Genomic DNA, 15702 nt, shown 5'->3' on the forward strand with positions numbered 1-15702 from the left:
GGATAGGGTGTTCTGAGCTGGGTAAGGTGGGCTGGTATAGGGTGTTCTAAGGTGGGCTGGGATAGGGTGTTCTGAGCTGGGTAAGTTTTTTTTAGCTTGTGTGTGTGTGTGTGTGTTCTGCATTTGTGTTTGTCTGAAAGAAAAGAGAACGGTAGGCAGGTCAGTTAAGAACAAATTCTTATTTACAATGGTGGCATACCACGGGCAAACCCAGACAATGCTGGGCCAATTGTGCAATATACTCCCGATCACGGCCGGATGTGATACAGCCCAGGATCAAACCAGGGTCTGTAGTGATGCCTCTAGCACTATGATTGAGTGCCTTAGACCTCTGTGCCACTCTGTCCATGCAATGAATAGGACTGCATGGACAGATCCCAGAACAGGACTCCTACTGTGAGAAGCTTTGTGGATATGGGCCCAGGTTCCTTCTGCCCATGTAATCAGATTTTCTGAAAGGTAAAACTGATGCCAGATCAGTACTCCTACTGTGAGGTGCCGTACTACCATGGCTGACCCTGTAAAACAACACATTACTGCCCCTATCCGGTGTACAGTCGTGGCCAAAGGTTTTGAGAATGACACCAATATTAATTTCCACAAAGTTTGCTGCTTCAGTGTCTTTAGATATTTTTGTCAGATGTTACTATGGAATACTGAAGTATAATTACAAGCATTTTATAAGTGTCAAAGGCTTTTATTGACAATTACATGACGTTGATGCAAAGAGTCAATGTTTGCAGTGTTGACCCTTCTTTTTCAAGACCTCTGCAATCCGCCCTGGCATGCTGTCAATTAACTTCTGGGCCACATCCTGACTGATGGCAGCCCATTCTTGCATAATCAATGCTTGGAGTTTGTCAGAATTTGTGGGTTTTTGTTTGTCCACCCGCCTCTTGAGGATCTGGTCTGGGGAGTTTCCTGGCCATGGACCCAAATATCGATGTTTTGTTCCCCGAGCCACTTAGTTATCACTTTCGCCTTATGGCAAGGTGCTCCATCATGCTGGAAAAGGCATTGTTCTTCACCAAACCGTTCCTGGATGGTTGGGAGAAGTTGCTCTCGGAGGATGTGTTGGTACCATTCTTTATTCATGGCTGTGTTCTTAGGCAAAATTGTGAGTGAGCCCACTCCCTTGGCTGAGAAGCAACCCCACACATGAATGGTCTCAGGATGCTTTACTGTTGGCATGACACAGGACTGATGGTAGCGCTCACCTTGTCTTCTCCGGACAAGCTTTTTTCAGGATGCCCCAAACAATCGGAAAGGGGATTCATCAGAGAAAATGACTTTACCCCAGTCCTCAGCAGTCCAATCCCTGTACCTTTTGCAGAATATCAGTCTGTCCCTGATGTTTTTCCTGGAGAGAAGTGGCTTCTTTGCTGCCCTTCTTGACACCAGGCCATCCTCCAAAAGTCTTCGCCTCACTGTACGTGCAGATGCACTCACATCTGCCTGCTGCCATTCCTGAGCAAGCTCTGTACTGGTGGTGCCCATATCCCGCAGCTGAATCAACTTTAGGAGACGGTCCTGGCGCTTGCTGGACTTTCTTGGGTGCCCTGAAGCCTTCTTCACAACAATTGAACCGCTCTCCTTGAAGTTCTTGATGATCCGATAAATGGTTGATTTAGGTGCAATCTTACTGGCAGCAACATCCTTGCCTGTGAAGCCCTTTTTGTGCAAAGCAATGATGACGGCACTTGTTTCCTTGCAGGTAACCATGTTTGACAGAGGAAGAACAATGATTTCAAGCACCACCCTCCTTTTGAAGCTTCCAGTCTGTTATTCGAACTCAATCAGCATGACAGAGTGATCTCCAGCCATGTCAACACTCACACCTGTGTTGACGAGAGAATCACTGACATGATGTCAGCTGGTCCTTTTGTGGCAGGGCTGAAATGCAGTGGAAATGTTTTTTGGGGGATTCAGTTCATTTGCATGGCAAAGAGGGACTTTGCAATTAATTGCAATTCATCTGATCACTTGATCACTTCATAACATTCTGGAGTATATGCAAATTGCCATCATACAAACTGAGGCAGCAGACTTTGTGAAATGTAATATTTGTGTAATTCTCAAAACTTTTGGCCACGACTGTATGTAACAGAACCTAGGGAATAGGGGACCATTTAGGACACACCCATAGATAGAGAGGAGTTATATAGCCTCTGCATTTCCTTATTACGTTCAGATTGTTATAAAATATGTTCTCAAGACTGACCTGGTCACTGTTAGTAAAGATTAAACAGATTGTTTTATAGTACAAGGTTAGTATGAATCATGAAGTTGGAATTTAGATTTATTTATTGAACCTTAATTGAACCAGGAAGTCCCATTGGGATCAGAAGACCTGTTTCCTCATGGAGACCACGTAGATCAATTATGTTTAGATCATGTGATGTATTATAGCTGATTCCAGATGACATACAGCACTGTGGTTGCCTATGACTGACTACGGTTTCTCAAAACTCCATCTGATTGGTCCATAATATGGCATTAGAAACTGTATTTAGTTTTGTCAGCTGATGTGTCATTGTGGAGTGACGCTTAAAGGTTTTCTAACTAACCTCTACTAATTTAATAGTACATTGCAAATGAATTGATTTTGAACATGGACCAAGTTTATGTTTTTTTTCTGCAAGAGAAGTGTTACGTTCTGGTGATGTCCCCTTTAAGGACGGAGATATATATGTTAACTATATGTCCCCTTTAAGGACGGAGATATATATGTTCACTATATGTCCCCTTTAAGGACGGAGATATATATGTTAACTATATGTCCCCTTTAAGGACGGAGATATATATGTTCACTATATGTCCCCTTTAAGGACGGAGATATATATGTTAACTATATGTCCCCTTTAAGGACGGAGATATATATGTTAACTATATGTCCCCTTTAAGGACGCAGATATATATGTTAACTATATGTCCCCTTTAAGGACGGAGATATATATGTTGATATATATGTTAACTATATGTCCCCTTTAAGGACGGAGATATATATGTTAACTATATGTCCCCTTTAAGGACGGAGATATATATGTTAACTATATGTCCCCTTTAAGGACGGAGATATATATGTTCACTATATGTCCCCTTTAAGGACGGAGAGCACTTATATGGTTCTGATCATGGGCTGGGTACATCATGTGATGTTTGCTGAAGGTTTATTAGTAATAGTGCCGTCATAAATGACGCTCACTGGGAGAATCTCAATTGCATGCTCCTCGTGTCCTCTCTCCTCGCCTCCTTCTCAAAACCCATTGGAGGAGAATGAGGAGAGAGAGAGCAGAGAGAGTAGAGAGGACCCCATTGAGATTCTGACACTGTGTTCGCTATCTCCCTATTTCTCTGCTCCCTTTATCTCTCTCCCACCTGTCTTCTCTTTTTCCCCTACCACTCTCTCTCAATTTAATTCAATACAAAGGGCTTTATTGGCATGGAAACATATGTTAACATTGCCAATGCAAGTGAAGTAGATAATTAACAAAAGATAAATAAATGTACAAATGGTTAAAGTACAAAAGGGAAAATAAATAAACATGGTTTGTATTTACAATGGTGTTTGTTCTTCACTGGTTGCCCCCCCTCTCCCTCCCTCTTCCCCTCTCTTTCTCACCTCTCCCCCTCCTCTCTCCCCTCTGCTCCCCCTATCTCTCTCTCTCTCTGCTCCCTCCCCCTCTCTCTCTCTCTGCTCCCCCTCAATCTCTCTCTCTGCTCCCCTTATCTCACTCTCTCTCTGCTATCCCTCTCTTTCTCCCTTACTCACCTCTCTCCCCTCTGCTTCCCCTATCTATCTCTCTGCTCCCCCTATCTCTCTCTCTCTGCTCCCCCTATCTCTCTCTCCCTCCTCTCTCTCTCTCAAACGCTTCCGGATGAAATTATTATGTTGTGATAACCTGGATGTCTTCAGGGCGACACTCCCCTACCCCGACAGTATGGAGAATGGTCAGCAGTATAGAGGTCAGTATGGATCCCCCCAGCACATCCCAGCTCCCTCCTACCCCGGCCCCCCAGCGACCTACAGCTTACAGGGAGGTGACAAGGGTGGAGCCTACCCCCCCCAGCCTGGCTTCCAGGGAGGTGACAGGGGTGGAGCCTACCCCCCCCAGCCTGGCTTCCAGGGAGGTGACAGGGGTGGAGCCTACCCCCCCCAGCCTGGCTTCCAGGGAGGTGAGAGACCAGATCTACACTGATACTCTTAGGGACAGTTTAAGCCTTAGACTAAATAGCTATTTCAATAGAGATTCTCCGTTGAGCATGCTTTTCAGACCAGGACTAGGTTTATTCTGTGTCCAGGAAACCAGCCCTTACTCTTCATGTAAATTAAAATGTTACTGGACAGCAACTCCCTTCAATAGTGTTTTCATTAAGCGTTTTGGAAGTGTGTTACGATAGCCATAGATGTCATGAGCATCATTGTATCCCTGGGGTTGTGTCCCCATAATGCTGGCCAACCACTCTGTATCCCTAGGTTTCTGTTCCCATAATGCTGGCCATCCAATCTGTATCCCTGGGGTTGTGTTCTCATAATGCTGGCCAACCACTCTGTATCCCTGGGTTGTGGTACATTACGCTGGCCAACCACTCAGTATCCCTGGGTTTGTGTTCCCATTATGCTGACCAACCACTCTGTATCCCTGGGTTGTGGTACATTACGCCGGCCAACCACTCAGTATACCTGGGTTAGTGTTCCCATTATGCTGGCTAGCCACTCTGTATCCCTGGGTTTGTGTTCCCATTATGCTGTCCAACCACTCAGTATCCCTGGGTTGTGGTACATTACGCTGGCCAACCACTCTGTATCCCTGTGTGGTGGTACATTATGCAGTCCAACTACTCTGTATCCCTGTGTGGTGGTACATTATGCTGTCCAACCACTCTGTATCCCTGTGTGGTGGTACATAATGCTGGCCAACCACTCTGTATCCCTGTGTGGTGGTACATTATGTAGTCCAACCACTCTGTATCCCTGTGTGGTGGTACATTATGCAGTCCAACTACTCTGTATCCCTGTGTGGTGGTGCATTATGCAGTCCAACTACTCTGTATCCCTGTGTGGTGGTACATTATGCTGTCCAACCACTCTGTATCCCTGTGTGGTGGTACATAATGCTGGCCAACCACTCTGTATCCCTGGGTTGTGGTACATTATGCAAGATGGTTTCTGTTTAATTAATTTATTGATGTATTTATCTATCCCTTTTTTATCAGGTTCCCAAGCCGGCATGTACCCACCACCTCCCCAATACAGCATGGCACAACCTAGAAATACCCCTGGGGGTGAGTCACACACACACACACACACACACACACACACACACACACACACACACACAGTGACGTGATTATTCAATCAAAATAGCTGTTATGAAAAGCCCATTTAAAAATGAAATTATATTTTCAATCATTTTTCTAAATTCTCACAATAACAAAAGTAATTTGTCTGATGATTCAGGGTTACAGCTCCTTCCGACCAGCAGACACAACGTAGTGAAGACAGAGTCTCGGTTTCGACGGCTAGCTAGCGAGTTTGTGAGTGAAGTAAACAAAGCCAGGTTAACTGTGCCAGATCAAATCAAAATCAAATCAAATTTATTTATATAGCCCTTCGTACATCAGCTGATATCTCAAAGTGCTGTACAGAAACCCAGCCTAAAACCCCAAACAGCAAGCAATGCAGGTGTAGAAGCACGGTGGCTAGGAAAAACTCCCTAGAATGGCCAAAACCTAGGAAGAAACCTAGAGAGGAACCAGGCTATGTGGGGTGGCCAGTCCTCATCTGGCTGTGGCAGGTGGAGATTATAACAGAACATGGCCAAGATGTTCAAATGTTTATAAATGACCAGCATGGTCAAATAATAATAATCACAGGCAGAACAGTTGAAACTGGAGCAGCAGCACGGCCAGGTGGACTGGGGACAGCAAGGAGTCATCATGTCAGGTAGTCCTGAGGCATGGTCCTAGGGCTCAGGTCCTCCGAGAGAGAGAAAGAAAGAGAGAAAGAGAGAATTAGAGAGAGCATACTTAAATTCACACAGGACACCGGATAGGACAGGAGAAGTACTCCAGATATAACAAACTGACCCTAGCCCCCCGACACATAAACTACTGCAGCATAAATACTGGAGGCTGAGACAGGAGAGGTCAGGAGACACTGTGGCCCCTTCCGAGGACACCCCCGGACAGGGCCAAACAGGAAGGATATAACCCCACCCACTTTGCCGAAGCACAGCCCCCACACCACTAGAGGGATATCTTCAACCACCAACTTACCATCCTGAGACAAGGCCGAGTATAGCCCACAAAGACCTCTGCCACGGCACAACCCAAGGGGGGGTGCCAACCCAGACAGGAAGATCACATCAGTGACTCAACCCACTCAAGTGACACACCCCTCCTAGGGACGGTATGAAAGAGCCCTAGTAAGCCAGTGACTCAGCCCCTGTAATAGGGTTAGAGGCAGAGAATCCCAGTGGAAAGAGGGGAACCGGCCAGGCAGAGACAGCAAGGGCGGTTCGTTGCTCCAGAGCCTTTCCGTTCACCTTCACACTCCTGGGCCAGACTACACTCAATCATATGACCCACTGAAGAGATGAGTCTTCAGTAAAGACTTAAAGGTTGAGACCGAGTTTGCGTCTCTCACATGGGTAGGCAGACCATTCCATAAAAATGGAGCTCTGTTTGCTTAGAAATTCTAGGGACAATTAGGAGGCCTGCGTCTTGTTACCGTAGCGTACGTGTAGGTATGTACGGCAGGACCAAATCAGAGAGATAGGTAGGAGCAAGCCCATGTAATGCTTTGTAGGTTAGCAGTAAAACCTTGAAATCAGCCCTTGCCTTGACAGGAAGCCAGTGTAGGGAGGCTAGCACTGGTGTAATATGATCAAATTTTGAGAGGTTCTAGTCAGGATTCTAGCAGCTGTATTTAGCACTAACTGAAGTTTATTTAGTGCTTTATCCGGGAAGCCGGAAAGTAGAGCATTGCAGTAGTCTAATTTAGAAGGGACAAAAACCTGGATTAATTTTTCTGCATAATTTTTGGACAGAAAGTTTCTGATTTTTGCAATGTTACGTAGATGGAAAAAAGCTATCCTTGAAACAGTCTTGATATGTTCTTCAAAAGAGAGATCAGGGTCCAGAGTAACGCCGAGGTCCTTCACAGTTTTATTTGAGACGACTGTACAACCATTAAGATTAATTGTCAGATTCAACAGAAGATATCTTTGTTTCTTGGGACCTAGAACAAGCATCTCTGTTTTGTCCGAGTTTAAAAGTAGAAAGTTTGCAGCCATCCACTTCCTTATGTCTGAAACACATGCTTCTATCGAGGGCAATTTTGGGGCTTCACCATGTTTCATTGAAATATACAGATGTGTGTCATCCGCATAGCAGTGAAAGTTAACATTATGTTTTCGAATGACATCCCCAAGAGGTAAAATAGATAGTGAAAACAATAGTGGTCCTAAAACGGAACCTTGAGGAACACCGAAATTTACAGTTGATTTGTCAGAGGACAAACCATTCACAGAGACAAACTGATATCTTTCCGACAGATAAGATCTAAACCAGGCCAGAACTTGTCCGTGTAGCATTTCGTATACATTGTTTGTCTTCAGGAAGGCAGTGAGTGGCTGCGCAACAGCCTTTTCTAAAAATGTTGAGAGGAATGGAAGATTCGATATAGGCCGATAGTTTTTTATATTTTCTGGGTCAAGGTTTGGCTTTTTCAAGAGAGGCTTTATTACTGCCACTTTTAGTGAGTTTGGTACACATCCGGTGGATAGAGAGCCGTTTATTATGTTCAACATAGGAGGGCCAAACACAGGAAGCAGCTCTTTCAGTAGTTTAGTAATAGGGTCCAGTATGCAGCTTGAAGGTTTAAAGGCCATGATTATTTTCATCATTGTGTCAAGAGATATAGTACTAAAACACTTGAGCGTCTCTCTTGATCCTAGGTCCTGGCAGAGTTGTGCTGACTCAGGCCAATCACATCAAGATTATGATCAGTGATTAGTTCATTGACTATAATTGCCTTTGAAGTAAGAGATCTAACATTAAGTAGCCCTATTTTGAGATGTGAGGTATCATGATCTCTTTCAATAATGACGGGAAGGGAGGAGGTCTTTATCCTAGTGAGATTGCTAAGGCGAACACCGCCATGTTTAGTTTTGCCCAACCTGGGTCGAGGCACAGACACGGTCTCAATGGGGATAGCTGAACTGACTACACTGACTGTGCTAGTGGCAGACTCCACTATGCTGGCAGGCTGGCTAACAGCCTGCTGCCTGGCCTGCACCCTATTTCATTGTGGAGCTAGAGGATGCACACAAGTGTGCTAATTTATTGAAAATGAAATACAGAAATGTCACATTTACATAAGTATTCACACCCCTGAGTCAATACATTTTAGAATCACCTTTGGCTGCAATTACAGCTGTGAGTCTTTCTGGGTAAGTCTCGAACAGCTTTGCTCACCTGGATTGTCCAATATTTGTCGATTATTCTTTAAAAAATATATATATAAAAAAAATACAGAAATAACTCATTTACATAAGTATTCACACGGCTTTGCTATGATACTCCAAATTGAGCTCAGGTATGTCCAATTTCATTTGTTCATCCTTGGGATGTCAATACAACTTGATTGGAGTCCACCAGTGCCCAATTCAATTGTTTGGACATGATTTAGAAAGAAACACACCTGTCTATATAATGTCACACAGTTGACAGAAACTATACCATGAAGTCTGAGGAACTGTCTGTAGATCTCTGAGGTAGAATTGTGATGAGTCATATATCTGGGGAAGAGTAGAAAACTAGTTCTAGAACGTTGAAAGTTTCCAAGAGCACAGTGGCCTCCATCATTGAGAAATAGAAAAATATGGAAGTAGCCAGACTCTGCCTAGAGCTGACTATCTGACAAAACTGAGCAGGCAAGAAGGACCTTGGTCATGGAGGTGACCAAGAACCCAAAGACCACTCTGACAGAACTATAGAGTTCTTTGGCTGAGATGGGAGAACCTGCCAGAAGGACAACAGTCTCTACAGCACTTCACCAATGTGGGCTTTATGGGAGACTGGCCAGACAAGCCCCTCCTGAGAAAAGGCACATGACATCACGTCTGGAGTTTGCAAGAAGACATGCGAAAGACTGAGAACATAAGGTAAAATATTCTGTGGTCTAATGAAACAAAAATGGAACTCTTTGGCCTGAATGCAAAGTGCCTTCACCCATCTAACACCATCCCTACCGTGAAGCATGGTGATGGCAGCATAATTCTATGGGGATGCTTATCAGTGGCAGGGCCTGGGAGACTGGTAAGGATAGAGGGAACAATAAACAAACTTGTAAAATTAAAAGAGACTGAAGTGCAAATTCAGGTGGACCAATCCGTTTGACCACGCTTCTGCAAAAGCCCACCAAGTGCCTTTCGCACTACAACAGAAGGTCGAGGCAGAGCTCGACAGGCTCCAAACCACTGGAATACTCTAACCAATCTCTTACTCTGAGGGAGCTACCCCCATTGTCCCAGTAATGAAGTCTGATGGAAATATCAGGATGTGTGGAGATTACAAGCTAACCGCCAATGTAGCTTCCAGGCTGGACCAGCACCCCACTGCCAACGATAGAGGAGATATTCACAAAGCTATTTGGTGGGACATGCTTTTCCAAGCTGCCCATGTCTCACGCATACCAGCAGTTGGTGCTGGCTGAAGAATCCTGCAAAGTGGCTAGAATGAACACTGACAAGGGGCTGTTTCAGTACACGTGCCCTCCGTTTAGTGTCTCCTCTGCCTGAGTGATCTGTCAAGGAACAATGGAGAATCTGTTGACAGCACACTACTGTATAGATGCACACTACTGTATAGATGCACACTACTGTATAGATGGAGGATATCCTTATCACCGGTGTCATGGAGGAAGACCACTAACAAAAAGAAACTTGAAAGATTAGTGCCAAGACTGGAGAGCACAGGGCTTCTCCTGAAGAAATCAAAGTGTGTTTTGCTGGCCCCTGAAGTGGAGTACTTGGGGTACAAAGTCCCTACCAATGGGTTTCAAACTCTGGATGTGAGTGAGCTATGGGCCTACCTTGCGAAGTTAAACTACTATGGCCAATTTATTCCTAACCTGGCCTCTGTCCTAACCACACTGCAAGAAATCTTACAAGTATGCGCACGGACGCCACATCAACATCCAAACGGACCAGAAGCCCATGTTAGGGCTCCTTGGTGAGCTGAAGAACATACACCCATCCGCCTCCGGACAACTCCAAAGACCCTCATGTTAGCTCAATACCAACATGAGTTGCTGTACAGACCAGGCCCCTCCATCGCCAATGCTGATGGTCTCAGCGAGCTGCGGCTTCCAGACATGTCCAAAGACCTCAAATGTCCCCCTGGATTGGTGGGCTTGCTGAAACAGCTCCAAACAGCTCCAATAGATCATCGCCAACTGAAGAAATGGACTGTAAGAGACCCTCTTCTCTCCAACGTCAGCCACTTAGTCCAGGAGCTATGGGGTGTCCACTGTCCTACGGAGGAGTTGCAGACATATTTTAAAAGGAGAAACAAACTCTCGGTGGAGGACAGAAATCCTGCTTTAGGGCCTTCGTGCTGCTTTAGGGCCTTCGTGCTGCTTTAGGGCCTTCGTGCTGCTTTAGGGCCTTTGTGCTGCTTTAGGGCCTTCGTGCTGCTTTAGGGCCTTCGTGCTGCTTTAGGGCCTTCGTGCTGCTTTAGGGCCTTCGTGCTGCTTTAGGGCCTTCGTGCTGCCACCACACGGACGTCAGACTTAATTGGAAGAACTCCACGAGTCGCACCCAGGAGTACCCAGAATGCCACAGCAAGAGTTCACATGTGGTGGCTGGGAAAGTCAGCCGCTTAGTCCATGAGCAATGGTGTGTCCACTGTCCTGGACAAAGCGGTGGAAGAGCAGGTGCAGTCTTGTGCTACCTGCCAGCAGGTATGAAATGCTCTAGCACAAGGGTCCCATAAGCCCTTGGGAGTGGCCTGGAAAACCCTTGACTTGCATTCACATTGACTATGCAGGGCCTTTCCTTGGGTAGATGTTCTTGTTGGCTGTGGATGCTCACTCAAAATGGCTTGAAGTTTTTCCAGTCCACACTGCAAACTCAGCAACAACAACTGAGCATCTCAGGGAAGTATTCAGTACTCATGGTCTTCCCCATACTGTCACATCAGACAATGCAGCCATCTTTATGAGTGGCAAACAATGGTATTCGCCACATCACCTCCACCCCTAGCACCCTTCCATGAATGGCTTAGTGGAGAGGGCAATCCAGACAATGAAAAGAGCCTTGGAAAAAGTAAAAAAGCAGCAGGAGGCTGAAAACCAGAGTTTACCCATCCCTGGCAGCCTACCGCTGTATCACCACAACCGGGATGTCTCCAGCTAAGATTATGTTTGGCCACCCTGTTCGGACCAGGTGTCAGTACAAGAGTTCTCCGCAGTCAGGAACAGATGGCTACCAACAGGAAAAAACACCAAATCCGGCAGGTCGCTGGATTTTTTAAAAATCATTTTGCCTGTCATAGTTGATGGTGTACCTATGATGAAAATTATACAGGCCTCTCTCATCTTTTTAAGTGGGAGAACTTGCACAATTGGTGGCTGACTGAATACTTTTTTGCCCCACTGTATATCTGGTTCTAACCAGCATTCTCCTCCCTCTGCAGTAACCCAGGTGGTGGTTCTGACCAGTTCTGTCTGGTTCTAACCAGTATTCTCCTCCCTCTGCAGTAACCCAGGTGGTTGTTCTGACCAGTTCTATCTGGTTCTAACCAGTATTCTCCTCCCTCTGCAGTAACCCAGGTGGTGATACAGCAGCCGCTGCTAAGAGACGTACCCGGCCAGATGACGTGTCCCCACTGTCAGGTCCCGGTTCTGACAGAGACCACACACATCACTGGACTGCTCACCTGGCTCATCTGTGGAGCCCTCTTCTGCTTCCTGTGAGTTGACACACACACGGGCCGACACACACACACATGCACATACAGGAATACACACACACACATGCACATACAGGAATACACACACACACACACATACAGGAATACACACACACACACACACACATACAGGAATACACACACACACACGCACATACAGGAATACACACACACACACACACATACAGGAATACACACACACACACGCACAGGAATACACACACACACACGCACATACAGGAATACACACACACACACACACATACAGGAATACACACACACACACACACATACAGGAATACACACACACACACGCACATACAGGAATACACACACACACACGCACATACAGGAATACACACACACACACGCACATACAGGAATACACACACACACACATACAGGAATACACACACACACACGCACATACAGGAATACACACACACACACATACAGGAATACACACACACGCACATACAGGAATACACACACACACACGCACATACAGGAATACACACACACACACATACAGGAATACACACACACACACGCACATACAGGAATACACACACACACACATACAGGAATACACACACACACACATACAGGAATACACACACACACACGCACATACAGGAATACACACACACGCACATACAGGAATACACACACACACACATACAGGAATACACACACACACACGCACATACAGGAATACACACACACACACGCACATACAGGAATACACACACACACACATACAGGAATACACACACACACACGCACATACAGGAATACACACACACACACATACAGGAATACACACACACACACGCACATACAGGAATACACACACACACACGCACATACAGGAATACACACACACACACATACAGGAATACACACACACACACGCACATACAGGAATACACACACACACACACATACAGGAATACACAGCTTTTTTGTTGTTGTAGCTTTTATTCTCTCACACACACTGAATATCCTCTCTCTCTCTCTTTGCCCCCCCCCCCCTCTCTCTCTCTCTCTTTGCCCCCCCCCCTCTCTCTCTCTCTCTTTGCCCCCCCCCCTCTCTCTAGGTGCATGATATTCTCATGGATTCCGTTCTGTGTTGACTCCTGTAAGGACGTAGAACACCACTGCCCCAACTGCAAGACAGTGATCTACATCCACAAACGCATGTGAACAGACCTAGACCAGACACCTACCACAAAGTGATCCTTACCTATATTAATCTATTCCAGTAGTGTTGACCCTCTGAGGGAAACTGCAAACCCAGTTGAATGCACCACGATTGGAAAGACAATGGGCTCCTCTACTGTCTGTCGCTGAAATCACTGCTGCAGTACCAGCTTTTCATCTACTGGGAATGTGTGACAGGGTATTGTTATAGTTGTCATTTACTCTATCGTAAAAATTCATGAAATCAAAATGTGCTTCTTGGTCTTAATTACAGGTTAAGGTTCGGTATTATGGTCAGCAGTGTGGTTATATTTGATGACTTTGTGGCTGTGCCAGCTAGTGACCCCTCTACAGAGCTGCCTACGGGGCAAGATTCATGACAATAAATGCCAACCTGCCCCTAATTAGGGGGAACAGGTTAAAGAGTAGACAGACATACACATGCCAAGACCAGTTTAATAGGTTTTATACTGATTGTAATGAAGTTTTTCAATTAACACAGAACGTATTGTTCTTTGCAATGAATAACGGTCAAGTTTATTGATTGGTTGTTTACTTTAAATGATTGATGAATTAACAAGGATTATTTTTGTGTGTTTTTTTTACCCCTTTTTCTCCCCAACTTATTTATTTATTTTACCTTTATTTAACTAGGCAAGTCAGTTAAGAACAAATTCTTATTTTCAATGACGGCCTAGGAACAGTGGGTTAATTGCCTGTTCAGGGGCAGAACGACAGATTTTGTACCTTGTCAGCTCGGGGGTTTGAACTTGCAACCTTCCGGTTACTAGTCCAACACTCTAACTACTAGGCTACCAATTGTTTAGTAGCTACTATCTTGTCTCATCGCTACAACTCCCGTACAGGCTCGGGAGAGACGAAGGTTGAAAGTCATGTGTCCTCCGATACACAACCCAACCAAGCCGCACTGCTTCTTAACACAGCAACACATCCAACCCGGAAGCCAGCCGCACCAATGTGTCGGAGGAAACACCGTGCACCTGGCAACCTTGGCTAGCGCGCACTGCTCCCGGCCCGCCACAGGAGTCGCTGGTGCGCGATGAGACAAGGACATCCCTACTGGCCAAGCCCTCACTAACCTGGACGATGCTAGGCCAATTGTGCGTCGCCCCACGGACCTCCCGGTCGCGGCCGGTTACGACAGAGCCTGGGCGCGAACCCAGAATCTCTGGTGGCACAGCTGGCGCTGCAGTACAGCGCCCTTAAGAATTAACAAGGATTTTAATAATCTCAATAATGACTTTGACTTTTGAGATTATAATGGTCATTGTATAATTTTTTTCAGAAACACACTCACACATTCCACATGGTGGTGCTATTCCACATGGTGGTGCTATTCCACATGGTGGTGCTATTCCACATGAACCACACCACCTCCAAATCACCTGTAGTGGTGTTAATGATGTAGCTGGATTGGACTGGACTGATCTGGGCCTGTATTCACTAAGAGTCTCAGAGTAGAAGAGCTGGACTGGGCCTGTATTCACTAAGAGTCTCAGAGTAGAAGAGCTGGACTGGGCCTGTATTCACTAAGAGTCTCAGAGTAGAAGAGCTGGACTGGGCCTGTATTCACTAAGAGTCTCAGAGTAGAAGAGCTGGACTGGGCCTGTATTCACTAAGAGTCTCAGAGTAGAAGAGCTAGACTGGACTGATCTGGGCCTGTATTCACTAAGAGTCTCAGAGTAGAAGAGCTGGACTGGGCCTGTATTCACTAAGAGTCTCAGAGTAGAAGAGCTAGACTGGACTGATCTGGGCCTGTATTCACTAAGAGTCTCAGAGTAGAAGAGCTGGACTGGGCCTGTATTCACTACGAGTCTCAGAGTAGAAGAGCTAGACTGGACTGATCTGGGCCTGTATTCACTAAGAGTCTCAGAGTAGAAGAGCTGGACTGGGCCTGTATTCACTAAGAGTCTCAGAGTAGAAGAGCTAGACTGGACTGATCTGGGCCTATATTCACTAAGAGTTTCAGAGTAGAAGAGCTAGACTGGACTGATCTGGGCCTATATTCACTAAGAGTCTCAGAGTAGAAGAGCTAGACTGGACTGATCTGGGCCTATATTCACTAAGAGTCTCAGTGTAGAAGAGCTGGACTGGACTGATCTGAGTCTCAAGAGTCCATGTAATGTTATTCATGTTGATCTTAGTCCAAACTGATCCTAGCTCATCAGTGCTTTATGAATACTGGCCCTTATCTATATGGTGCTGAGAGGTTCTCTGGCTGGAGAGATAGAGAGAGAGACAGAGAGCGAGAGAGAGAGAAGGAAGGCACAGCGAGAGAGCGGGAAAGAGAGAGGGATGGAGAGAAAGAAAGAGATAAATATATATATATATATATATATATATATATATATATATATATATAGAGAGAGACCGAGAGAGTAATGTATATGGACAAATTAATCACTTCCTGTACTAACTGTTTACAAGTTACATCTCAAAACAGCCAATCACTAGTAAGTAAGTGGTTGAGGAGAGGTCAGACAGGAGAGGATGACCTCA

The 15702-nt window shown here is 45.6% G+C and overlaps 1 protein-coding gene across 1 annotated transcript in view; it reads left to right on the top strand.

Moving 5' to 3' along the window:
• The window catches only part of LOC118940030 (lipopolysaccharide-induced tumor necrosis factor-alpha factor homolog), a 14625-nt gene extending 866 nt beyond the window's left edge, over positions 1-13759 (top strand). The window contains exons 2-5 of the mRNA XM_090195296.1: positions 3917-4176; positions 5218-5286; positions 11832-11979; positions 13080-13759. Coding sequence (XP_090051422.1) covers positions 3942-4176; positions 5218-5286; positions 11832-11979; positions 13080-13185 — 558 coding nt within the window. The 5' untranslated portion in view covers positions 3917-3941 and the 3' untranslated portion in view covers positions 13186-13759. The remainder of the gene's footprint in view (positions 1-3916; positions 4177-5217; positions 5287-11831; positions 11980-13079) is intronic.
• The last annotated feature ends 1943 nt before the right edge of the window (positions 13760-15702 follow it).

The sequence above is a fragment of the Oncorhynchus mykiss genome, chromosome 13 (genome assembly GCF_057628025.1).
Source record: "Oncorhynchus mykiss isolate SJ-2025 chromosome 13, ASM5762802v1, whole genome shotgun sequence".
NCBI lineage: Eukaryota > Metazoa > Chordata > Actinopteri > Salmoniformes > Salmonidae > Oncorhynchus > Oncorhynchus mykiss.